The 27,834-nt window shown below is 46.4% G+C and overlaps 1 protein-coding gene across 1 annotated transcript in view; it reads left to right on the top strand.

Annotated features, from left to right (window-relative positions):
• LOC115083921 (retinoic acid receptor responder protein 2-like) overlaps window positions 1-27,834 on the top strand; it is a 40,960-nt gene that overhangs the window by 3,561 nt on the left and 9,565 nt on the right. The window contains exons 2-4 of the mRNA XM_029588019.1: window positions 8,814-8,918; window positions 16,178-16,276; window positions 17,866-17,983. Of these exons, the coding sequence (XP_029443879.1) occupies window positions 8,814-8,918; window positions 16,178-16,276; window positions 17,866-17,976 (315 nt within the window). The 3' untranslated portion in view covers window positions 17,977-17,983. The remainder of the gene's footprint in view (window positions 1-8,813; window positions 8,919-16,177; window positions 16,277-17,865; window positions 17,984-27,834) is intronic.

Genomic DNA, 27,834 nt, shown 5'->3' with positions numbered 1-27,834 from the left:
TTCTTGGCCGCCGATGGGATGAGGCCTCGCGGGTCTCTTCCTCTTTTCAGCCACCAGTGGGATGGATCCACCGACGTTCTCGTGGGCCTGCTCCAATTCCTCCTTCCTGCCTGCGCGGATCCGGCAACGTTTTTCTTCTGGGGGTCACATGGGCAGGAAGGAGGAGGCGCAGCCGGAGTTCTGGGGGAGTGTGTGTGTCTCTTCTTTGCTTCGGGCTGTGGTGGGATGAGCTCCACCATAGCTCTGCCGGTCTTCCTGCGAAGCTCTGAGAAAGGCTGTACGTGGCCACCCATACGCGCAGCTTAGAGGGTAGATTGGTTACAAACCCTAAACAACTCGCCGGGCAAACTGAATGGACCAGCTGAGTCTTTTTCCGCTGTCATGTGCTATTATATTACTATGTTAAGTTTAGTGTCTGGAATATGTCAGCTTTGAGAAACGTGAATCTTTGACGTTGTCGTATTTCATATAGTACAGGAGGAAATGCATTTCTATTTCTCTCTCTTCAGTAGTGCTCTGCATACAGAGTCTGGCTTCTTGGGGTTTTCAGTTCGGTCTTTGTTTGCATATTTCTATTTCTAATTTGTGGTCCCTTATTCTTTATTAGGTTAGGGTCGGTCAGACTGTGACAGAGGTGAGGTAATTTAGAATTGTTTAGTTTCTGTGAAGGGATCTGTAGCAGTCTGACTTTTCTGTTTTCCTGGTAGTGGAGAGTTTGTTGCTTTTACTGAGGTGACGCCAGAATCTGTATATTAAGGCAGAAAGGGAAGAGAGTACCTGCAGGAAGGGAGAAAAGGGAAAGAATGACTGGAGGGAGAAGTGTGGAAAATATATTTCGGGGTGGGGGAGTGCCATCCACAATTTTTGTCCATGCTGCCATTTGTCCTGGAGCCAGGTCTGCAGATGCTCTCTCACACACACACACGCACTCTCACATGCCCACTCTCATGTACTTTCAAATATGCTCTTTTTCTTTTTGTTCCTGGAATGTGCAGCGGCAGCAGCAGTTTCTTTCTTGGGCCTGCATGACATTGGAAGGTCTCCTTTGTGGAGCAGACACAGCTCATCTCTTCAGCCATGCAGGCCCAGGTGCTGCTGCTCCTCTCTTCAGCCACGCAAGCCAGGTGCTGCTGCTCCTCTCTTCAGCCACGCGGGCCTGGCTGCTGTCGCTCCTCTCTTCGACCGCAATGACTGGGCCTCCTTCTTCCCATCTGTACAGGCCCAAGACATACTTCCTCTTCTGGCCCTTGTGGATTGGAAGAAGGAGGCCCAATCACTGCATCCGAAAGGAGCAATAGGACTCATCGCAGCGTCAGCTGAGCCCACCTGACTTTGAGAAGCAGCAGCGTGCAGGCCCTCCCAACCAAAGAGAGGAGTAACAGCAGCAGCAGTGGCCAGGCTCACGCGGTCGAAGAGAGAAGCAGCAGCAGCACCTGGGCCCGCGTGGCTGAAGAGAGGAGCAGCAGCAGCCAGGAAGAGATGGGAGAGTTGCTTTCATGATTTTGAGCAGGGCCAGTGGAAGCAGTTGGTGGCTGCCCCCAAACCTTGGCGCTCTAGATGGTAGCCTACTGCTTCCACTGGCCCTGTCTGCTGTCATCTGAGAATAATGTCAGCGGGAAAGCACTACATCTAATGAGAAAAATAGAGCACTGCGACTTACCGCACACTTGAGGCAGTCCCAAATGGAACAGGCGCATATGTTACTGGTTTGCGATCAACTAAGTGACAGAGCATTCAGGGTATAGATACATGAAGATGTAGCAGGGAAGGCAGAGATGCAAAAGGACTTCGGAGGCACCTAATTTTAACAGTTAGGTGCCTAGTTTTTTAAATTTAAAAATAGTTCTGGCTCTGAGGTGTCTAAATTTAGGTGCCTTGAAAGGGGGGGCCGGGACAGTTTGGGGGTCAGGACGTTGGGCACTTAGTGCTGATCTTTTGATTTCTTGTTCTGTTGTTTGAAATAGTGCATGCTACACACAAATAGCTCGTGCTATTAAATGAAATGAGGGTGTTTCTTTGTGCTTTTCATATCATTGGCAAATGAATGTTTATCCCTAATAAATATGCATGAGGTATATTTGCACGCACTGCTTCAGTTGTAGGCAAGTACATCTCATGTACATTCCCTCATGTCTCTTAGAATAAGTTTGGGAACCACTGATCTAGATTTTACCCCCTGAGTGCAGACCATCACCATCGTATTGATATAACATGTCACCCGGTGGTGGTGGATTTAGGATTTTTTGGCACCTTTAGGCACTGTTGGTGCTGTTGCCCCTGTCACCCCATTCCCCCCTCGCCCCCTTCCCCCAAGGTTGGACAACAGGGAGCAGAATATCTAAGGCCCAATTCCTTAGTTTTCTGTGCAGCTCAGGGGTAGGTAACAGTGGCAAAAGTTGAAAAATTCTGAAGAAAATTGGCAAACATTGTACATTATATTATATAAAGTAGTTTTACAGTATAATCAGTATAATTTATTTTTATTAGGTGAAGAAACGTGATCTCAAGTTATCAGAACAAGGAGGAGACCTCAAGGAAGTGGAGAGGGAGGGAGGGGGCTCAGGAATGGAATAAAGAGAAAGGTGGAGGAGCGTGAAAAGGAGAGAGGGCTAGAATGGACAGGATGGGAGATGGGGAAGATGAGGAATCTGGGCTGCGGAGAAGGAGGGAGAGAGAGGGAGCTTCTAGGATTGAAGAAGGGGATGAGGGAGTGGAAAGGATTGGGAGAGGGTTCCAGCACATGGGCAGAAGGAAGGAAGGTTCAGGATCTGGGGGATTAAATCAGACATGGGAAGGAGGATTTCAACTGCAGTGGGTGTGGAGGGGAGAAGGGCGGGGGTCTCTCCCGTGCTCCAGTCCTGCTCCCCCTTGCATTCCCTCTCTAGCATCCCACCCAATATGACACACACACACACACACACCACACACAAACAAACACACACACCACACACGCAACACGAACCACAAATAAACAAAACAAAAATAAAAACAACACACACAAAAGACTACACACCACACACACACACACACACACACACTCACACACCACACACACTCACACACACACACACACACCACACAAACACACACACACGCAAACACTCACACACACACACCACACACACACACAAACACACCACACACATACACCACACACACACATACACACACTCACACACCACACACATACACACACACACACACATACCAAACACACACACACACACTCACACACCACACACCACACACACACTCACACACACACACTCACACACACACACATACGCAAACACTCACACACACAACAACACACACACACACCACACACCCACACCACCCACACACACACACACATACGCAAACACTACACACACACACTCACCACACCCACACACACACACACACTCACACACACTCACACACCACACACACACACTCACACACCACACAAACACACACACACACACACACCACACACACACACTCACACACCACACAAACACACACACACACACACCACACACACCACCACTCAAACACACCACACCACACACACTCACACAACACACTAAACACACAACACACACACATACACACCCACACCATCCATACACACACACAACACACACTCACACACCCACACACACACACTCACCACACCACACACAAAACACACACACACAACTCACACACCCCACACCACACACACTCAACACCACACAAACACTCACAAACCACACAACACAACAACAACACAACGCAAACACTCACACACACCATACATATACATACACACACCCACAACACACACACCACACACAAACACACACACACACACACACGCAAACACTCACACACACATACATACACATACACACACACACACACCACACACAAACACACACACAACCACACACACCACACACAAACACTCACACACACATACATACACACACACACACACACACACATACACACACACACACACACACTTGGCACCAAGCCCTTCACACACAAACACTGCCCTTGCCTTTGTTCCCCTCCGTCTCACGCACAGACTTGTAAATGCCTCCTCGCTGATCTCCCAACCTCTCTTCCCACCCTCCAATGAGCTCTACTCAGCCGCTGGCGGTATGATCCCCCTTTGCTCTGTCTTCTGTAGGCTTCACTTCCTCTGGTCTCTCGTTCCCTGCAAGCTGCCTGAAGGGGAGGAGCTGGAGCAGGACGCAGAGGGCTGTTCTCCGCTGACTGAAATTCAGTACAGCAGCAAATCTTCAGCCAGCCTGCTGCCCCCCAGATATTTGCCCCCCTTAGGCTGCACGTCATGTCTATCTGCCATGGGCCTATAGCACGAGTTTACTGTGGTATTCGAGGCCAGGCTAGCGTGGTCTTACTTTTGTTCTGTGTTCAAGTTAATAATCCTGAGACTGGTGGTCAATGATCCAGGGGCTGGTTATACAATAACTACTGTATTTCCTCAGCAGTGGGCCACAGAGCAGGACTGGGCCATTGACCTCCAAGATAACTGCGCTAAGATGCAAAACATTATTACACTGGTTTGCTTGGGATGTACTGGGCCAAATGTGTTTATTTATAATTTTAACCCCTCAGCTAAGGTCCCGTTGAGGGCCCCAAGGGCTACACCTCAGATCAAGTTTAAGTGTCACATTTTTCTTTCTAATAGAAGTCTACTCGGAGTGTCCATGATTCCCTGACAGGGAGTGGGGCTGGGGCGATCTCTTTCTAGGCCCTTATAAGAACATAACATAAGAACATAAGAAATTGCCATGCTGGGTCAGACCAAGGGTCCATCAAGCCCAGCATCCTGTTTCCAACAGTGGCCAATCCAGGCCACAAGAACCTGGCAAGTACCCAAACACCAAGAAGAAGAGATGGCTAAGGGGGGATATGATAGAGGTCTTTAAGATCATGAGAGGTCTTGAACAAGTAGATGTGAATCGGTTATTTACACTTTCGAATAATAGAAGGACTAGGGGGCATTCCATGAAGTTAGCAAGTAGCACATTTAAGACTAATCTGAGAAAATCCTTTTTCACTCAACGCACAATAAAGCTCTGGAATTTGTTGCCAAAAGGATGTGGTTTGTGCAGTTAGTGTAGCTGGGTTCAAAAAAGGTTTAGATAAGTTCTTGGAGGAGAAGTCCATTAACTGCTATTAATCAAGTTTACTTAGGGAATAGCCACTGCTATTAATTGCATCAGTAGCATGGGATCTTCTTAGTGTTTGGGTAATTGCCAGGTTCTTGTGGCCTGGTTTGGCCTCTGTTGGAAACAGGATGCTGGGCTTGATGGACCCTTGGTCTGACCCAGCATGGCAAGTTCTTATGTTCTTATAGATCTCGGAAATTGCCAGTTAATTCCAGCAACTCATGTGCGAGATCTAGGACTTCAAATTGATGAAAATTTAACGATGAAAGCACACATTAGCAAACTGATCAAATCTGGTTTCTGCAAGTTGCGAATACTGAGCAGACTGAAACCTCTAGTAAACACAGCCAATTTTAGAACGGTTTTACAAACTCTAATACTCTCGAACCTTGATTACTGTAATTTCCTACTGCTTGGACTTCTGTCTAGTCATCTAAAGCCTCTACAACTACTGCAAAATGCTGCAGCTAGACTACTGTCTAGAACAAGGAAATACGACCACATCACCCAAACTCTGATCGCTCTGCATTGGCTCCCTGTACAATCAAGAATAATCTAGAAACTACTTACAATAATATTCAATAACATTTATCTGAACAACGATCTGACAGGAATAACATTTAAACCACATATACCACCACGAATGCTCAAATCACAAAACAAAGGCTGCCTAGAAATCCTCACCATAAAAAAACTATCATCTAACGCAAACAAGAGAGAGACTGATTTCTGTTGTTGGCCCAAAACTATGGAACTCCATGCCAGAGGACCTGCGAGCAATAACAGACTTGAAAAAATTTAAGAGCGAGTTAAAAACATGACTATTCACAAATGCCTACGATCTGACTGAAAACTCCAGTTTGCCATGACTCTGATAACCTGAACTGTCCTGACCAACTCCCCCTGCCCTTGGCCCTTCTATTGCCCAGCTATGTCTTTCCTTAACTGTGTCTGTCTTTGATACTCACCCTCTGTCTCTAAATGTTTCCCTGGTTTACTACCTGAATATATGCCTCAGTTCTCATTATTTATTTATGAATGTCTAACCTGTACACCGTTATGAACTGGTGATTTTCACATGGACTGACGGTATATCAAACACATAAGAAAGAAATTGCCATGCTGGGTCAGACCAAGGGCCCATCAAGCCCAGCATCCTGTCTCCAACAGTGGCCAATCCAGGCCACAAGAACCTGGCAAGTACCCAAACACTAAGAAGATCCCATGCTACTGATGCAATTAAATAAAATAAATTATTAGAGGATATGGTGGTGGCAGTTAGTATAACTGGGTTTAAAAAAAGGCTCGGATAAGTTCCTATAGGAAAAATCCATAAACTGCTATTAATTAATAAGCAATAGTAGATTGAGATCTATTTAATGTTTGGGTACTTGCCAGGTACTTGTGACTTTGATGAGCCACTGTTGGAAACAGGATGCTGGGCTTGATGGTCTGATCCAGTATAGCATATCTTATGTTCTTATGAGGTAGAAACTTGGGGTAGTGGTCCCTTGGAGCATAAGTCGAAAAGTTTGTGCCAGTATGAAAGATGTGAATGAAAGAGTGAATGCAATACTGAATGTGAATGTGTATAGGGAGCAATATAACAATGGTAAATTGTTTGACAGGCTAAGTGACACTGACTGGTCTGGCAATGATACAAACAGGTGGATAACAAATGCCCAGAGGTCCAGGATGGGAAGCTTCTGGGACCCTCTTTCTAGCATTCCATGCTTAGCAGAGTATGTCTATTGTTCTAGGTTGTCGATGAAATGCAGGAAATTGCTGAGCATGTTTCAGCAGACAAAAATCCATATGGGGCCAGATTTTAAGACGGACACGCGGGCGTACATTTGTGCGCGCAACCCGGCGAGCACAAATGTATGCCGATTTTATAACATGCACGCGCAGCCGCGCGCATGTTATACAATCAGTCGCCAATGTACTTATTTCATACCGCAGATAAAGATCGACAAAAGTTGGTGAACAGAAATGTATTGTTTCAGTCCTGCTTGCATGGTGATGGCTTTGTAAAAGCTGGGGCTTAGATATTAATAGATCCCTGATGTTATCCTTGACTGGCAATAAAGACTTCACTCCCAGCGTGGAATATAACACTATTTCTCATTCCAGGAGTGTGTGGGGGCGAACAATTTGCCTTTCATTTGACTCTTTAAAACGATGTTATCAAGTGCCTCCCACACAGTTTTTTTGCTTTCCTTCAAGTTCAACACTATCTGACAACATTGACATGAACTGCTCAGGCCTTTCAAGTGGAATATTCCTTTACATGTGAAATTCAGGATATCGTCTCTAAGAGAAGTTCAATTTCAAAGTGGCAAGAGTTGTGTAAACAGCGCCTTCAGTCCCATTGCTTAAGTTCTCTTAGCAACTACTGAAGCAGGGAGTTGAAGGTTGAGATCTTCCTGGGAAAATGAAAAGGGTATTTCAAAATTCTCTACACAAACAAACATCAAAGAATCTAATCTGAGAGAAATGCAATATAAGTTGTTCCACCATACTTACATTGATGATAAAAGAGGAACTGTATGAAGCTGGCATCATCCCCATTGTGTATAAAAGGTTAGGATGAAAATGGTACATTGCGCCATCATGTATTGACTTGCACAAAAATCACCTCTTTTTGGGATGAAGTGCTGGACATTAAAATCTCTCGAACAAGGGAAACTGTACTACTGGGAGGAATACCTGGGTTAGCAAAATACCTTCAGGACTTTGCAAAATGTCTGCATCTGGCCTTATTATTGGCATGTACATGCATCCTTTTCACTTGGATAGAGGATGCAGTGCCTACCATACATGTGTGGAGATCAAAAATGTCTCTGGTCATGCAGATGGAATGGTTGGATTGAAAGCTGGCCAAATAGAAAGTCGCAAAAAAGAACGTGGAAGCCTTTTTTCCCCAACAACTATATCCGAGTCATATATCCGCCTTGGGCTACTTTGTTAACTGGGCGTGTGCCCTAGATACCGAGAACCTAGCTCCTGAATTGTAAAAGGAGATAAGTATTTCCTTACCCGTTTGCTTTGTGCTAGCCTGCCAACACTGTTTTCTTTGGTTTATCTTGCATGGCTCCTCGGAGCTGTTACGGTGATAGGAGTGTGGTATAAATGATGTATAAGAGAGGAAGGGGGGAGGCAGGTTTCCAAGAGAATTAGATGGGATGAGTGGTGGAATGTGTGAGTTAGAGTATGGAAGAGGTGAAGGTGGGGAGAATGAATGCAATGGGGGATTAACCTATTAAAACAATAACAAAACCTAGTGGCATATTGTACACTTTCAGACTGCGAGCAGTGTTTCCCATGATGATGTTGTTGTTAATGTTTGTTCTTTATTAGCATGTAGGAAATATTGTTCTCATGATGGTCCATGCTGATAATGAGTATATTGGGTGAATACCTTGCCGCCTTTAAAGTATTTTGAAAAAAAGAAATAATACCAGCTTGGGCAGAGGAGGGAGTGGTTGATGGGTTTGTACCCCACACTCAGGATGAAGGGAAGCAGGGGGTAAGAAATGCTGGAGGGCGAGGATGGAGGTAAATGTGGTGGGGCCTGACAATAAGCCCTGAGAGGCAGCCGCTGTGTTTTCACTGCCTCCCTCTTTCCTTTCTTTTATAATGAAGGAGTTCTCCCAGGGGACTTTCGTCCGTCTCCAGTTTGCCCTTGTGCAAACGACTTGCAGTAAGAACCAGTGGCAAAAGAAAGACTGCAAGACCACAAAAAGATCGGTAAGTACGGTGGAGAAACAGCTTTCAGCTCCTTTCTTCCTCCTCCTCACTCTCCCTCCTCTCGCCATCTCTTTCACCTCTCCTACAGGCGGAGGCACCCGTTGCGGGGGATTTTTACCTGGATGGCAGGGTACTCAATTGGGAGCTGATCCTTTAGTCTTAGAGAGCTTATTTAACGAGGCGGGAGATGAATCCTCTATTGCAAAAACATTTCTGTGTAATCCACTGGAAGATGAGTCCTTTCTTTAAAGTAACTCTGGCAGATAAACACCCAAACCACAGTCTGGCAACTGGACTTCAGGCAAATCAGGATCTATCTGTCCAAGCTATGTCTGACGACGTGGGGCTCAGATCACGAGTGCATGACCTCGCTTCTTTCACTGAGCAGAGAGAATATGCAAGTCACATCAGCCCCTTAAATGAGACATAGATGCTATTAAAACAGATATCTAGGGGCTGCTCTGTCTCCGCTGCCGGCAGAGGTTGAAGGCGACGTGCAAGACCCAATGTGTACGTAACATGAAGCATCTCTGCTTCCTTTCACCCACCAATTGCTTCTTCACATAGAGGCTGCACTGATTGTTGTTTTTAAAAATGTTTCTCAGGAAAATGATGTTGAGCGTGTCATGCCTGCAAATAAAGAGAGGCAGAGTGGCCTAGCAGTGAGAGCAGGGAAGCCAGGGGTCAAATCCCATTGGCTCCTTGCGATCTTGAGCAAGTCAATTCACCCTCCATTACTTCAGGTACAAACTTAGGGCCATATTTACTAAGCTTTTTTCCCATAGACACAGAATTATGTTTGTAAATTATGTTTATGCTTCTTTAATATGTACATGAATGGGGGGAAAGCCTTAGTAAATCAGGCCCTTAGCTTGTAAGCCCTCTGGGACAGGAACCTATCAACTGTACCTAAATATAACGCTCCCTAAGCCCAGGCTAGTAATCAAATCAAAAATATCCAAATGCTCAGAATAAAAGCATGAGTGCTACTGAGTGAATGTGTCCAGATTTGTGGCTATGTTGACAGCAATGCAGCAAGCTGGTAGGTGGAGAAGTGAGGGGTAGGCAAGAGTGGGCTTGCTATGTAGAGAAGGCAGGGGAAAGGTGAGATTAGGGTCTAAGCTGCCTTTTGGTTGCATTGGGTGGGGTGCCAAAGCGGCTAGCACACTGACAGCCATCCTTCCCCCTCTCACACTCCCTCCCCCATAACTACATGGCCCTGACAAGGCAAAGGAATGAATCAGGGAGTGAGCAGCACTGAAGAAATTAGTGAGGCACTGTGTCAGTAAGCGTGTATCCACAAGTGTGTTTCATTAGATGACATAGCAAGCCTCACAGGGCGAGCTCATGAAAGATGAGTATTAGCAAGTGAGTATCACTGAATGAGCTGCTGAGGACATGAGTTTCAGGGAGGGAGAGTATACTTAAGTTAATGATGGAGTGTGCACAGTAAGTAACAGGGAGGAAGAGTATGTTGATTGAGTTATTGATGGAGTGTGTACAGAAAGTATCAGGGAAGGAGACTACACTGAATAAATTGGTAATAGAGTGTGTATAGTGAGTGTCAGGGAGGGAGAGTATAATGAATGAGGCAGTAACGGAGTATGTACAGCGAGTATCAGGGAGAGAGAGTATAATGAATGAGGCAGTATTGAGTATGTACAGCGAGTATCAGGGAGAGAGAGTATAATGAATGAGGCAGTATTGAGTATGTACAGCGAGTATCAGGGAGGGAGAGTATAAAGAATGAGGCAGTGACGGAGTATGTACAGCGAGTATCAGGGAGAGCGAGAGTATAATGAATGAGGCAGTGACGGAGTATGTACAGCGAGTATCAGTTAGAGAGAGTATAATGAATGAGGCAGTGAAGCAGTATGTACAGCGAGTATCAGGGAGGGAGAGTATAATGAATGAGGCAGTGACGCAGTATGTACAGCAAGTATCAGGGAGGGAGAGTATAAAGAATGAGGCAGTGACGGAGTATGTACAGCGAGTATCAGGGAGAGCGAGAGTATAATGAATGGGGCAGTGACGGAGTATGTACAGCGAGTATCAGGGAGAGAGAGTATAATGAATGAGGTAGTGACGGAGTATGTACAGCGAGTATCAGGGAGAGAGAGTATAATGAATGGGGCAGTGACGGAGTATGTATAGCGAGTATCCGGGAGAGAGAGTATAATGAATGGGGCAGTGACGAGTATGTATAGCGAGTATCAGGGAGGGAGAGTATATGAATGAGGCAGTGACGGAGTATGTACAGCGAGTACCAGGGAGGGAGAGTATAAGAATGAGGCAGTGATGGAGTATGTACAGCGAGTATCAGGGAGAGCGAGAGTATAATGAATGAGGCAGTGACGGAGTATGTACAGCGAGTATCAGGGAGAGAGAGTATAATGAATGAGGCAGTGACGGAGTATGTACAGCGAGTATCAGGGAGGGAGAGTATACTGAATGAGGCAGTGACGGAGTATGTACAGCGAGTATCAGGGAGAGAAGAGTATAATGAATGAGGCAGTGACGGAGTATGTACAGCGAGTATCAGGGAGAGAGAGTATAATGAATGAGGTAGTGATGGAGTATGTACAGCAAGTATCAGGGAGAGAGAGTATGTTGGATAAGTTGGTGAGGTAGTATGTACAGCGAGTATCAGGGAGAGAGAGTATAATGAATGAGGCAGTGATGGAGTATGTACAGCGAGTATCAGGGAGAGAGAGTATAATGAATGGGGCAGTGACGGAGTATGTACAGCGAGTATCAGGGAGAGAGAGTATAATGAATGAGGCAGTGATGGAGTATGTACAGCGAGTATCAGGGAGAGAGAGTATAATGAATGAGGCAGTGATGGTGTATGTACAGCGAGTATCAGGGAGAGAGAGTATAATGAATGAGGCAGTGATGGAGTATGTACAGCTAGTATCAGGGAGAGAGAGTATAATGAATGAGGTAGTATTGAGTATGTACAGCGAGTATCAGTTAGAGAGAGTATAATGAATGAGGCAGTGAAGCAGTATGTACAGCGAGTATCAGGGAGGGAGAGTATAATGAATGAGGCAGTGACGCAGTATGTACAGCAAGTATCAGGGAGGGAGAGTATAAAGAATGAGGCAGTGACGGAGTATGTACAGCGAGTATCAGGGAGAGCGAGAGTATAATGAATGGGGCAGTGACGGAGTATGTACAGCGAGTATCAGGGAGAGAGAGTATAAATGAATGAGGTAGTGACGGAGTATGTACAAGCGAGTATCAGGGAGAGAGAGTATAATGAATGGGGCAGTGACGGAGTATGTATAGCGAGTATCCGGGAGAGAGAGTATAATGAATGGGGCAGTGACGGAGTATGTATAGCGAGTATCAGGGAGGGAGAGTATAATGAATGAGGCAGTGACGGAGTATGTACAGCGAGTACCAGGGAGGGAGAGTATAAAGAATGAGGCAGTGACGGAGTATGTACAGCGAGTATCAGGGAGGGAGAGTATAAAGAATGAGGCAGTGACGGAGTATGTAACAGCGAGTATCAGGGGAGAGAGAGTATAATGAATGAGGCAGTGACGGAGTATGTACAGCGAGTATCAGGGAGAGAGAGTATAATGAATGAGGCAGTGATGGAGTATGTACAGCAAGTATCAGGGAGAGAGAGTATGTTGGATAAGTTGGTGAGGTAGTATGTACAGCGAGTATCAGGGAGAGAGAGTATAATGAATGAGGCAGTGATGGAGTATGTACAGCGAGTATCAGGGAGAGAGAGTATAATGAATGGGGCAGTGACGGAGTATGTACAGCGAGTATCAGGGAGAGAGAGTATAATGAATGAGGCAGTGACGGAGTATGTACAGCGAGTATCAGGGAGAGAAAGTATAATGAATGAGGCAGTGACGGAGTATGTACAGCGAGTATCAGGGAGGGAGAGTATACTGAATGAGGCAGTGACGGAGTATGTACAGCGAGTATCAGGGAGAGAGAGTATAATGAATGAGGCAGTGACGGAGTATGTACAGCGAGTATCAGGGAGAGAGAGTATAATGAATGAGGTAGTGATGGAGTATGTACAGCAAGTATCAGGGAGAGAGAGTATGTTGGATAAGTTGGTGAGGTAGTATGTACAGCGAGTATCAGGGAGAGAGAGTATAATGAATGAGGCAGTGATGGAGTATGTACAGCGAGTATCAGGGAGAGAGAGTATAATGAATGGGGCAGTGACGGAGTATGTACAGCGAGTATCAGGGAGAGAGAGTATAATGAATGAGGCAGTGATGGAGTATGTACAGCGAGTATCAGGGAGAGAGAGTATAATGAATGAGGCAGTGATGGTGTATGTACAGCGAGTATCAGGGAGAGAGAGTATAATGAATGAGGCAGTGATGGAGTATGTACAGCTAGTATCAGGGAGAGAGAGTATAATGAATGAGGCAGTATTGAGTATGTACAGCGAGTATCAGTTAGAGAGAGTATAATGAATGAGGCAGTGAAGCAGTATGTACAGCGAGTATCAGGGAGGGAGAGTATAATGAATGAGGCAGTGACGCAGTATGTACAGCAAGTATCAGGGAGGGAGAGTATAAAGAATGAGGCAGTGACGGAGTATGTACAGCGAGTATCAGGGAGAGCGAGAGTATAATGAATGGGGCAGTGACGGAGTATGTACAGCGAGTATCAGGGAGAGAGAGTATAATGAATGAGGTAGTGACGGAGTATGTACAGCGAGTATCAGGGAGAGAGAGTATAATGAATGGGGCAGTGACGGAGTATGTATAGCGAGTATCCGGGAGAGAGAGTATAATGAATGGGGCAGTGACGGAGTATGTATAGCGAGTATCAGGGAGGGAGAGTATAATGAATGAGGCAGTGACGGAGTATGTACAGCGAGTACCAGGGAGGGAGAGTATAAAGAATGAGGCAGTGACGGAGTATGTACAGCGAGTATCAGGGAGGGAGAGTATACTGAATGAGGCAGTGACGGAGTATGTACAGCGAGTATCAGGGAGAGAGAGTATAATGAATGAGGCAGTGACGGAGTATGTACAGCGAGTATCAGGGAGAGAGAGTATAATGAATGAGGTAGTGATGGAGTATGTACAGCAAGTATCAGGGAGAGAGAGTATGTTGGATAAGTTGGTGAGGTAGTATGTACAGCGAGTATCAGGGAGAGAGAGTATAATGAATGAGGCAGTGATGGAGTATGTACAGCGAGAATCAGGGAGAGAGAATACAATGAATGGGGCAGTGACGGAGTATGTACAGCGAGTATCAGGGAGAGAGAGTATAATGAATGAGGCAGTGATGGAGTATGTACAGCGAGTATCAGGAAGAGAGAGTATAATGAATGAGGCAGTGACGGAGTATGTACAGCGAGTATCAGGGAGAGAGAGTATAATGAATGAGGCAGTGATGGTGTATGTACAGCAAGTATCAGGGAGAGAGAGTATAATGAATGAGGCAGTGATGGAGTATGTACAGCTAGTATCAGGGAGAGAGAGTATAATGAATGGGGCAGTGACGGAGTATGTACAGCGAGTATCAGGGAGAGAGAGTATAATGAATGAGGCAGTGATGGAGTATGTACAGCGAGTATCAGGAAGAGAGAGTATAATGAATGAGGCAGTGACGGAGTATGTACAGCAAGTATCAGGGAGAGAGAGTATGTTGGATAAGTTGGTGAGGTAGTATGTACAGCGAGTATCAGGGAGAGAGAGTATAATGAATGGGGTAGTGACGGAGTATGTACAGCGTGTATCAGGGAGAAAGAGTATAATGAATGAGGCAGTGACGGAGTATGTACAGCGAGTATCAGTTAGAGAGAGTATAATGAATGAGGCAGTGAAGCAGTATGTACAGCGAGTATCAGGGAGGGAGAGTATAATGAATGAGGCAGTGACGCAGTATGTACAGCAAGTATCAGGGAGGGAGAGTATAAAGAATGAGGCAGTGACGGATTATGTACAGCGAGTATCAGGGAGAGCGAGAGTATAATGAATGAGGCAGTGACGGAGTATGTACAGCGAGTATCAGGGAGAGAAAGTATAATGAATGAGGCAGTGACGGAGTATGTACAGCGAGTATCAGGGAGAGAGAGTATACTGAATGAGGCAGTGACGGAGTATGTACAGCGAGTATCAGGGAGAGAGAGTATAATGAATGGGGCAGTGACGGAGTATGTACAGTGAGTATCAGGGAGAGAGAGTATAATGAATGGGGCAGTGACGGAGTATGTACAGCGAGTATCAGGGAGAGAGAGTATAATGAATGAGGTAGTGACGGAGTATGTACAGCGAGTATCAGGGAGAGAGAGTATAATGAATGGGGCAGTGACGGAGTATGTATAGCGAGTATCAGGGAGAGAGAGTATAATGAATGGGGCAGTGACGGAGTATGTATAGCGAGTATCAGGGAGGGAGAGTATAATGAATGAGGCAGTGACGGAGTATGTACAGCGAGTACCAGGGAGGGAGAGTATAAAGAATGAGGCAGTGATGGAGTATGTACAGCGAGTATCAGGGAGAGCGAGAGTATAATGAATGAGGCAGTGACGGAGTATGTACAGCGAGTATCAGGGAGAGAAAGTATAATGAATGAGGCAGTGACGGAGTATGTACAGCGAGTATCAGGGAGGGAGAGTATACTGAATGAGGCAGTGACGGAGTATGTACAGCGAGTATCAGGGAGAGAGAGTATAATGAATGAGGCAGTGACGGAGTATGTACAGCGAGTATCAGGGAGAGAAAGTATAATGAATGAGGTAGTGATGGAGTATGTACAGCGAGTATCAGGGAGAGAGAGTATAATGAATGAGGTAGTGATGGAGTATGTACAGTGAGTATCAGGGAGAGAGAGTATAATGAATGGGGCAGTGATGGAGTATGTACAGCGAGTATCAGGGAAAGAGAGTATGTTGAATAAGTTGGTGAGGTAATATGTACAGTGAGTATTAGGGAGGAGAGCATACTGAATGAGCTATTGATGGAGCAACTTCAGTTGTTCGGTGAGTATCAGGAAGGAAGAGTGTGTCGAATGAGTTAGTGAGGGATGTGTACCTTGAGTATCATGGCGAGAGAGAAAAATAAAGTTGAGAAATAAACAAGATGGCCATAAAACCTTCTCGAGAGAGGTGAAATGTTACGTTATCAGGCTGCTGTCATTACACGTTGATGAGACAGAAGAAAGACCTCAGCTGACACAATAACTTCTGAGGAGAGATGCTTCATTTCTCTAACTGGGTGCCCTCTGCCTTTTTTTTTTTTTTTTTTTTTAATTGCTCTCACCAGAGGAGACAGAACTGCATTACCTGTTTTAAGATCGAGCCGGAGAGTCTAGAGGTCGTGTCTCAGTACGTGGACTGCCTTCCCGAGCAGCTGCTGCGGCCGGTAAGTGAAGGCATGGCAACTCTTCTCCCTTGGGCTGTGGTTTAAGAGGGGCGGCGTAGCCTAGTGGCCCTTTGATTATTCCATAGCATCTTCCATACATTGTTATAGGGGCAGAGGAATGCCTTTCGGTTGGTGTGGGGAGGGGGCAAACTAACCAACCAACTTCTGCTCCCACCCCATGCCCTTTTCTCTCGCTCTTCCTTTCTCTTCCCCTGTCAACGCCCCACCCCCCCCCTCTCCTGTCTGGGGTTATATACCTGACAAAAAAAATATTTGCAGGCACGGCTATTCCCCCGCTCCCCCCTCCTGGAAAACTCCCCCACTGTCACCCAAAAACCAAAGTCCCCTGGTAGGGCATTTTCCCATGGACCTTCACCTCCCTCTCTTACCTCATCTACTGGTTTCAATGATGCAGGAGAAACCTCCATTCACTCCTGCCCCTGGTATGGCTGTCCTGTCGCTCCTTTTCCCTACAGCTCCTTCCCAGTCCTCTTCTTCCTTATCCCCACAGCTGCTATACATCCCATGGCCCCTTTTTCCTTCCTAATCTTCCTCCATGACTCCCCTCCCCTCATATGATCCTTTCTCTCTGACGCTCCTTTATATTCCCACATGCTCCTGTCCTCCCCTTCTGTGCCCATCCTATGACTCTTACTCAGTCCCTTATTATTTCTAATTCCTCTCTCGTCAAATCCCTTCCTGATTTCTCGCTTCCCTAATACCTTCCCCCACCCCCCTGCAAAATCAGCCCCTTCCCAGCTTCTAACCTCTGTTCAGCTTTTGTATTTCTTCCAGGGCAGGTCAGTTTGGCAGCTGTAGAAACATGAGCAAAACAAGAAATCCAGCCAGGGGCCTGAAGCCATCCTGTATGCAGAGGCCCCGCCCCCTCCTTCTGCACCTGCTTCCTGTATACAAGGAAACTCAGGCAGGGGAAGGGAGAGCTGGTGCAGGGCCTGCCGGTGCCTGCGGGCTGGCTCCAGGCCCAGCACTGGATTTCTTTTCTGTTGGAATGGGCTTGGCTGAAGACGTCTGTGGTGTACTGCACGTTTTAGCAGCGGTGCAAGCGCAGATTACTTTTATGTTCTGCCGACCCCGGACACTTGGGTGGGCCACTGCCTCACCACTGCTTCTCACTTTGCTTGGTTAGCGGTGAGGCCTACCAGGAACCCGACTTCAACACCAGACTCCTCTGATGGTCTCTGATTAGAGAGCTTCTCCTCCAAGACTCTCTTTAAAAGCTTACTTTAAGCATTCTCACCTGTTATGTAAAGGGCAAGATCTGACCCCCAAAAGGGAAATGGCTAAGAGATGGGGAGAATTCAAAATATGCAAAAATCCCCTAAATGGTGTTGCTAAGGAAAATATTCAATGAGAGTTGGGAAGCTACTCTCACAAGTAATATAATTTTTAAAAAAAGCTTGGGCGAAACACAGGAGGACCTTTAATTATGAGAAAGTGAAGAGAAAGCCAGAGATCAACTGAGGTTTATGGTATTGCACCAGGAAAACAACTGGGCAGGCTAGACAGGCCTTACTGTCTTTTTCTGCCGCCAGTCTCTGTTCCAACGAACTGTGTTTCTCTGTCTGCAGGAGCGAGAGGAAGCAAGAAGGGAGAGATGCAACGAGGTGAAAATAGCAAGAGAAACAGGCCTGGGCTTCCCTGGTTCCTTCAGCTTCTCTAGAACCAAATCTGCTCCCTAGGACAGAGGTGGGTGCTTAAGAAGGGAAGCATGCGAAGAGAGAAAAGTCTGAATGCAGGTCACCAAAGTGTGGACCCACTAACAGTCACTGTAGACGATCAGGAAACGCACGTCTCATTGTATCCTCAACTAGCAATTTCACGGGTACAGATAAGGATAACAATACAGTCAAGCAGCAGCAGGATACTTAGACCATCACAATTTATTCTCTGATCCTCTGATTTTATTAGACTTATAGAGTTACATAGTTAGTTTGGCAGACAGAAGAATTGAGGTCCCCTGAACCCAGCCTTTTACTGACAGCCTAACGCCTCCCTCTTGTAAGCCAGTGGAAGGCAAAAACACAGTACATCTGTAATCAGTTTTGTTACGGTGAAAAAAATCTCTTCCTGACTCCCAAATATGGCAATCTTTTAAGAATCAATGGATTAGAACTTTTCCTTGGCATGTAGAGGAATCATCACCGATATTTTTTTCCTTTAAAAGTCTTGTCGACCTTACTTTTGAATTGATAAAGGAAAAACATATCGGTGATGATTCCTCTACATGCCAAGGAAAAGTTCTAATCCATTGATTCTTAAAAGATTGCCATATTTGGGAGTCAGGAAGAGACTTTTTTTCACAGGAGGAAACAAATGAATAGATAGCCCTGGCCAGCCAGCTGGGCAGAGGATGCCATACACATGCCTGGAAGGAAGGCTTTACTGATACCTGAGGCAGGCCTCAGCTACCCAAATGCGCTAGGGTTGCAAACTGGCTCCAGGTCATAAGGAACAGACCAAGCCAGTCCCAGTTTTACATTGTAAATCAATAAGATAATCAAACTAAAAATCCCTGCGTGCAACAGAGTAAACACAGGAATGGATTAGCCTGTTCTTTATGACATAGAGCCAGGTGAAAACTCTAAGAACCCAAAAACAACCAACCCCAGAAATCTTAATCCAAGGAAAACGTTTTATTGGAAGACCTGAAAAAGGCACTCATTTTACAATGGACTAACATGTCAAGACACATTATTTAGGAAATATACAGTTCACAGCCAAATCTGCTGCTCTTTGGGAGAAAGCTGCATACAACAGACAGCCTCTCCCAATGTTCTGGTAATGCTAGGAGAGCGATCCCATTTGAGGGGATTGTGTGCCCTTGGGCCTCGGCACGACCCCAGAAGACTCCAGGGCAGCACCAAGGTAGGCGAGGCGTGTCCAAGCATGGGTGAAGACAAAGTCTGACCCTCTGCCGGACCTGCATGCTTCTGGAAAGCCAACAATACAATGTTGGATATTGAACAGTCCTCCGACCGTTCCCAGCCCTTTCAGTCCTGCCGCTAGGTATCGGCAAGAAGCAGCAGGCCGGACTGAGGATGAGGGCAGACGGAGGCCTTGTGACATAGAAGACTCTAGACGAGATGAGGAGCTTGCAAGACTCTGGACGAGACGAGGAACTTGGAAGACTCTGGACGAGACGAGAAACTTGGAAGACTCTGGACGAGACGAGGAGCTTGGAAGGTTCAGACATTGGCACTGTCTCTCAGGACGCCCTACACAGCCCACTGACAAGGGCGAACCCAATGGGCTGGTCACGGACCACCCTGTCCCACTGCACGCCCTACATAACTTGGAGAGGCTAGTCAAGGACCACGCGGAGAGCGGGACAAGTGCAGGAAGGGAATCCAGCCGAGACGAAACTCCAATGACGAGAACAGGAACCGACGAGACGGATTTACCCCAACAAGGTGTCATCTGGAGAACCAAAGGAGCTTGAGGGTCAAGAGGGCTTGGAACAAGTGAAGGAGGAACGGAACCTTGGAACATCAGGAGTCTGGAACATCAGGAAACCTGGACTGGGAATCCCGGAACATGAAGACATGGAACATCAGGGAACCATGAAGACTCAGGAAACAACGAAGACTCAGGCAAGACAGGATATGGAGCTCCAACGAAGAACAAAGAATGAAGACCTGACGGAGCGCTGGAAGACAAGACTTCCAGGAGCAGGGAACTCCGATGCAAGGCAAGGCAGGAGTGCTGAAGAAGCCCTTTTATAGGGCTGAGACAGGAAGTAGAACTGAAGAGACTTCCGGAGGGGCCATGGGCATTTCCCGCCACTGGCCATTTAAATATCTTAGAAGAGGTGCGCACAGTGCCTAGGAAGGCCCAGAGAGAGAACGCAGGACCTTGGACAGCGTCCATGCATATTACAATGAGAGTAATAATACATTCTGCGATTTAAAGCAGGCCTGGCCCTAAGTGTCCCTTTTATGCCCCCATTATCATCCAAGCAGGGGCGAATTTAAAATTTTGGCACCCACAGGCACTGTGTTGTGGAGAAGCGTTTTCCTGGTAGATTGTAGTGCAGAAAGATTCCCCCACCCTTTCTGCACTACAATCATTTCTAACACGCAAAGCCGCTTGGGTGATGCCAGTTCTCTAAAGAAAATGCAGTAACAATTAAAAATCCAAGGACAACTGCCTACAATTCAACCACAAGCCTGTTGTCCTTGCAGATTCTCTGCAATACTTATTCATCCTGGTTCCATAGGATTGAATGGGTAAAATCACGACATTCAAACAGACATACAAAATCTGTTAGGCAGTGAGACACTCCATCCCTCTGCCCCTCGCAAATGTCTCAGCAAGCAGCAGTGCATGAAGAACTAAAATGTTAACACCACCTTTTCAAACCTACACATTCTTTGGTCTCCATCCTTCACTAACAGTTGTCTTGTTGATTAGGTGAGAGCATTTACAAAATCTTACCCAAACACTTATCCCTTACCCACTCCATGCAATCTTCAACTCTTGCATTGTTGTCATGGCCTCACAACTTTACAACCTGCTTTCTCAAATTAACACAGAACAGCTAGCGGCACTGGGCACTGAATTCTCATGTGCCAGGTACAAGGGCTCCATCACCTACGCTGCCTATCACCCTCTATACAGCCATCACACGTTAGACTACTGCCTTCACTGTTCTGAATAGGAATGTATACCAAAACATATGTAACCATGCCATGTGTACACACCAGTGGCCACATCTGGAGGCCAAAGAGTGACTGTTGCCCTTGCTCTTTCTCTAAAGGCTGATGTTTATAGTCACCAAGAGTACAGGATGCCTGTCTTCTGTGCTTTGGCAGCACAAAGAGATGTCATCACTTTAAATGTTGGTAAAGTGCTGTCACAGCAGTGGCACTAGACCCATTATAAACATGCAAGCATCAAGTGCTCATGCTCATGCTCACTGCCTGATTGAGAATCAGCAATGGCCAGGGCTCTACCCTGCTGCTCTGTTGCCTTCAGCCACCAGATTCCTGCCTTCCTTCCTCCTGGTAGTTTTCCAGGACCAACACTGGGACAAGGAGGATTGCACCTGGCAATTCTCCTCCCAGCTCCCGTTAAGTAATATCTTGCCTCCTGTCTGTCTGTGTGAGGAGGGTAGGGTCTGCACACATTGCGGATGGAATCAATGTGTGCTGCAAGAATGACAATAGGTCTTTTCTCTAGACAAATAGTTTGCTTTGTATCTCACAGCCTCCACTAATGAAAAGTGTTTTTAATGGATGTTTTTCAAACCAGATTGGATAGTGAAAGAACTTTGCTTTTGGTTGGGAGGGTAGAGCAAGGTACCTCGTCTCCTGGATACCAGGAGGAAGCTGCAGGGGGGCACAAGCACCCCAGTGGATGATGGAAGACCTTCAGGGATATGAGGATGCAAACCACCAGTCTTATTTATTTATTTATTTGTTTATTTATTTATTTAACGGCTTTTTATATACCGACGAACGTTGGGAACATCTCATCGGTTTAGATGGAACAAAAATTAGCAACAGGCTTTACAGGGAACACTTAACTAAAGAGGCATATAAACTTAGAAGAGTGATAAATTAGTAAACGTTGAGTAAACATATACGGCTCGATACAGTAAGGCCGCGGTAAAAACAGTGCGGCAGTGTCAGGCGCACCCTTCCTCCCCGCACGCACAGTTCTCCTGACCTAACGCCTGATTCTCTCTTCTAATCACATGCAAATGCATGCCGCGGCTGTGAAGCGTTAGGGAAGGGTTATGCCCGCGCAACTCATTTTACTGTATAGGCGCTGTAACAGCGCCTATACAGTAACCTGGGTGCGCTGGTACCTGTCATTTCAAATGACATTTGAAATGACAGGCACCAGGAAGTGTAAAAAAGTGTAAAAAAGTGTAAAAAGTGTAAAAAGTTTAAAAAACAAAAAACCTGTGTGTTATATAAAAAAATAAAACAATTTTAAATACCTGTCGGAGGGCCGTGGGTCCAGGCGGCCGGTGGGCGGCAGCAGGATCCGGGAGCGGTGGGTAGGCAGCAGCGGGGTCTGGGGGGGCAGCAGCAGCGGGGTCCGGGGGGGCAGCGGCAGCAGGATCCAGGGGCGGCAGCGTGTTCGATCGGGCAGGTAGGTGGGAAAAAAAGATGGCCGCCTGCACGGGGGAAAACTGTAATTGGCCGCTGAAGACGTGACGTCACACCCCGTGACGCCAAACGTCGTGACGTCACGTCTTCAGCGGCCAATTGCACGCTTTTCCCGTGCAGGCGGCCATCTTTATTTTGCCACCTACCTGCCTGCCCGATCGTACACGCTGCCGCTACTCGCTCCCCGGATCTCGCTGCCACCCCTGGATCCTGCTGCCGCTGCCCCCCCGGACCCCGCTGCTGCCTACCCACTGCTCCCGGATCCTGCTGCCGCTCCCCCGCTGCCGACCCGCCCGTGCGATTTTGGCGCTCATCCAGGCAGGGGAGGGAGGGAGGAAAGGAGAAGGGACTACCGGATGCCGCTGATGGCTGCCCACCGCCCACCGGCCGCCTGGACCCACGGCCCTCCGACAGGTATTTAAAATTGTTTTATTTTTTTATATAACACACAGGTTTTTTGTTTTTAACACTTTTTACACTTTTTACACTTACCATAGCAGGCCCGAGCCTTGCTACTTTTTCGTTTGTTTTTTTTTTTGCTTCGGGAGGAGGGGACCGGACGGGGTTGCAGGAGACCGGACGGGACCAGGGCGGGTAAGCAATGTTTTTACACTACACTACACTAACTCCTACTAGGGGGAGGCGGTAAACTAGCAGGTTAAGGCCGCGGCAGAACAGCGGGTTACGGAGGAGATAATATCAGCGCCCGTTACAGTATCGCAGGGGAATAGCTAATTCCTTCATTATACAGCTTTTTCGTTCATTTACATGCTGGGTGCAGAAAGGGTTTAGGAAAGGGTTTAGGAAGCGCTAAGGACGCGTGAAACTGGAGACTGTATCGCTGGATGGCCTTACTCGTCTGTATTGTGCGCTCCCAGCACGTTACAGACGGGGAATCTTTAACTCAATGTTACTGTATCGACCTGATAGTCAGAAAATTGCATGGAGGTACAAAGAACACTACAGAGAACATGCTATATACAAGAACACTATAAAGAACATGCTATATACAAGAACACTACAGAGAACATGCTATATACAAGAACACTATAAAGAACATGCTATATACAAATAATGTACAGGTGTTAGCTCGCAAGGGGGTTGAGATAGAGTACGCTGAGATAGTTGCAATGTAGTGCATTGCCAGGGGCTACTATGGATAGCCTGATAAGATGTGCAATTGTGGTGAGGTAGTGGAAAAGATAATGTAAATGATGCTGAGAAGAATGTAAAGGTGGAGGAGATCTGCCTGCTGAATATTCTCTGTACATATCCATTGTTGTCTTTTCACTTGGTGTATTTTCGTTCTTGACATTTGGCTATGGCACCCGCTACGTTCTTCTTTCTTGTTTATGTGACTCATTTGGCTCAAATTTCCCACAACACATGCTCCTTCCTTCTGTCCCTGTGTGTGTGTGTGTGTGTTTATTGTAATATTGTTTATTTATTTTATTTAAATTCATTTGGCAGAAGCCTTTTCCAGTAAGATACATGAAGAAATGTTGCAAAATATAGTAGATATTGTAGGGGAAAGAAATCTAACAAACATTTTATTTATTTATTTATTTATTTAAATTCTTTTAATATACCGATGCTCAAGACCAGGTCTTATCGTACCGGTTTACAATGAACTAGGGGGAAAAAACCAGTTAACAATGGAAGCAAGAAATTACATTATAACAGGGAATGTGGAACTTGGTTGTTAGAGAAAAGGATAGGTTAAACAATTTCTAACTGGAGAACAAAGCAAATAAGCAGAAACGTGAGTGTTTACATGGTGTTTACATGAGTGTTTACATGGTGAGTGTTAACATGTTTCAAAATACGTAGGGCATAAATAAGGAAGAGAATAAATAAGCAGATCTGCATGGTATATAATCAGTGGCAATTTTCTAAATGAGAAAAAGGTACTGGGTCCCAACAGGGAAAAGGAAGCAGGTTGAAAAAGGTTCCTGGGATGGTGATCTTGCAGGAAATCACCACTGTGCACAATGTTAAGAAGAAAGCGTACAGTTGAGAATTTCACAGTAGAAGCCACAGAATTGTGGGGAAAGAGTACGTAATGCAAAGTATGCAACATTACAAGTAGATATAATTAAGTTGGGTAATGTAATCTGTAGGAAATGTGCAATATTGTTATTAAGAAGAGGGTGTGCATAATATAGAAGGAAGAATCCATACTGCAGTCCTCAGAGGAAGCTCCTAACTAGAAATTGCAAGAAGCAGATAATAAGGAGGGGGCAAATGGAAGTTTGTGGGAAAAGTAGCAGGGCAAGTCAATAAACTAAACGAAAGGTAGTACTTGCTGCAAGGGTTATGCAAAGGGCAGGATGAAGTGGAAAGCATCTGCTATACTTTAGGAGATAGCTTGGGTGAATATCCAAGTTTTAATTTTTTCCCAGAAGAGAACTAAGTAAGTTTCCTTTCTGTGCCTCGGTTGTGATCCTCTGTTGCATGCAATGGAAAGGTATATGCTTATTTTTTTTTATTCCCTGAGTAGTGTCTTTCATGTTGCTTACTAGCGATGTGCATTCAGATAATCCAAATTTGAAAAACAAAACAAATAGGGCCAATTTGTTTCTTTTGTGGGGCCACAAAATGAATTGAGGGGCTTGTTTAATATCTCCTGTTGGCATACCTGGGAACTCTCCGGATTTGACCCGGATTCTCAGGGTTTATAGATCTAACTCCAGGTCTCCGGGAGAGCACCCAGGATCTCTGGGTCTTAAACATCCTCCCTGTCTTTTACTGTAGCACAAGGTGAAGACATGGCAAGCACTAGGACACAGGAGAGGCAGGCAGGAAGCCAACGGGGAACAGCCTCAGCCTGCATCTGCTTCCCGCCTCTCCCTTCTGATTGGCTCTGGGTAGCAAAAGGAGCCAATCAGCAGTGAAAGGAGGAGAAACAAGGGCAGTGATCTAGAAAGGCTTGGGTGCCTTTTCCCTGGTGCTGCTTCCTTCAGTCCTCACAGTAACTACACTAGTCCAGTGACTGACTGTATAAGGGCAGTGAGAGGAGGGGGCAAGAATGTATGTGTGTGTGAGAGAGGCAATGAAGAGTTGGGGGGGGGAGGGCAAAGAGTAAGGATGAGAGGAGAGAGGTGTGATTAAAAAGTAAGAACAGCAAAAAGGGAGAGAGAAGAGGGATAGGGGAAGAAGAAGATAAAGGGGAAAGACAGGAACAAGGGTGGCAGGAGAAGGAGGGGTCCATGGATTGGTTGGGGGGGGGGGGGGGGCGGGATCCAGGAAGATAATATAGGAGGAAAGGTAAGAGAAATGGAAGAGTGAGCATGGGAGGAAGAGGAGGCGAAACGGTGAAAGAGAAGGTAGGAAGAATAAGAAGAGGAAAAGGGGAAAAACAGGAGGAGAGGCTAGAAAAAGGAAGAGAAAGTATTAAAATATTTGCAGCTGAAGGAAAGAGAAAGAACTGAAAGAGAATAGAAAAGGAGTGAGGACACCAGAAAGAGAAGAAACCCAAAAAAGAGAGACAAGCTGAGGGCATAGAATGAGAAGAGGGAGGCTGAGGCAGAAACACCAAGATTGGAAACTATTTTATTATCTGCTGCAGAATATTATTTTAGTTTATTTATTTATTTGCTTTATAGTCTGCTTTTCAATACTTCAGAGCGGATTATATTCAAGAAAGGAGTTCCCTAGGGGATGGGGGAAGAAACCATAAAGTCTTTAATGCAAACAACCTTCTTACCCCCCCCCCCCCCCCGGTGCTAATCTTAGGGTAAGCCTAACTGAAAAGTTCCCAGGTGTGCATGTTGGGACTTGGCCCAAGACCAAAACCTTTCCTATGGAATAGGCCGAGGCGCAAAGCCAGGGGCTGCGGCCTACACCTCAGGGCGCTGCTGGTGCCTTGACCTAGGCCTGAGGCCAGGACCTCGCCTAGTGATGCAGGGGCAGCAAACTATGCCGGAGCGCAATGCTGAAGTTTCGGCCTAGGCTAGGGCCTGACTCCAGGGTCTCGGCTATGACCCGGGCAATAGCCCAGGCCACTCAAAACTTTTTCCGGGAAAGGGCAAATTCCTGACCCCCCCCACTTACCTGATCTGTTGAGGATGCGATGCTGCAGCCAGGCTTTACGCCTGGAACTGGGCCTAGAGCAAGACCTAGGTCAAATCCTGACGCCTGAGCCTTGGTCCATGCCCAGGCCGCACACTGGACTCCAGCCCAGAGGCTGGGTCCTGACACCTGGGTCTCGCCCTAGGCCAGAACCCGGACCCAGGCCCGATGCAGGGGCCTGGGTCCGGAAGCTGGGTCCTGACATCTGGGTCAGGCCCAGGCCCAGAGGCTGTAGCCTTGGCCTTGTAGGAGTCTTCGATTTTCTTTCTTCAATCTTCTTTCTTCAAATGACACTGTCCGCTGGGAATCCACTGGAGTAAATTGACTCTGGTGCATCCTTCTTGGTGGAGGGCACCATTTTTTTTATAAGGCAGTCCAGCAAAATGGCACGCACACCCAGGCCTGACACAGACTGAGGCTGAGGCCCAGGCATTGGTACTTGGCCTGTGGACCCAGCAACGGACCTGGCATTGGCCTAGGCCAAGGTGTCGGGATCAGGCCTCCAAGCCAGAGGCTTGCATAGGGCCTAGGCCAAGGTCATGATGACCTACTGTGGCCTAGGCCTACGCAAGGCCGAAACTTTGCCCTGGTCCTAGACCTCACCAGTGGATCCCCTAGGATCAGGTAAGTGGGGGGTGGGGAGGATCCTGGCCCCTGCAATTTTCCAGGTGGGAGGGATGGGTAGTGGGAATGGCAGGCGTCAGGACACCCTGCTTCTATTTTTTCCCCATATTTTAACATGTTTTAGGTTTTTTAAACCAAAGAAATGAAAATAAACATTACATGAATCGAAATTCGTGGTAACCCCACTGAAAATGAACTGAAAAACGAAACATTTTTTACTGTGCACATCTCTATTGCTTACCTTTCTTTTTCTTTATGTTGATGATTTCCCTTTTCCGTACATTGGAGAAATTACCTGATAATTTCATTTTCCTTAGTGTAGACAGATGGACTCAGGACCAGTGGGTTATGTGTTCCTCTGCAAGCAGATGGGAGATGGAGTCAGGTTTCAAAGCTGATGTCACCCTAGATATACCCCTGCAGTGACCTCAGCCCTTCAGTATTCTCTACAAAAAGCCATTGTGGACATATATATCGAAGAACTTGATTAGATTTTGGATACAACTTGATTAAACCCTTGGTTAACAAAACTTGATTAAAAATTGGAGACCGATCATCAGTGTACTCAACCAACATAAGCGCCGAAATCAGCCATACTGTGGATACCCTGAACTAGGGGTAGGGTAATGGCTTACCCGTTTTCATATGGAATCGAGGTTCGCCTCATGGGCAATTCATTGGGGCCTCTCCTGGGCAGCCATGGGCAGGATGCTCAGTCCCTCTGTC

Source organism: Rhinatrema bivittatum, chromosome 2 (genome assembly GCF_901001135.1).
Source record: "Rhinatrema bivittatum chromosome 2, aRhiBiv1.1, whole genome shotgun sequence".
Classification (NCBI taxonomy): Eukaryota; Metazoa; Chordata; class Amphibia; order Gymnophiona; family Rhinatrematidae; genus Rhinatrema; species Rhinatrema bivittatum.
This window is presented reverse-complemented; position numbering and strand designations above follow the sequence as displayed.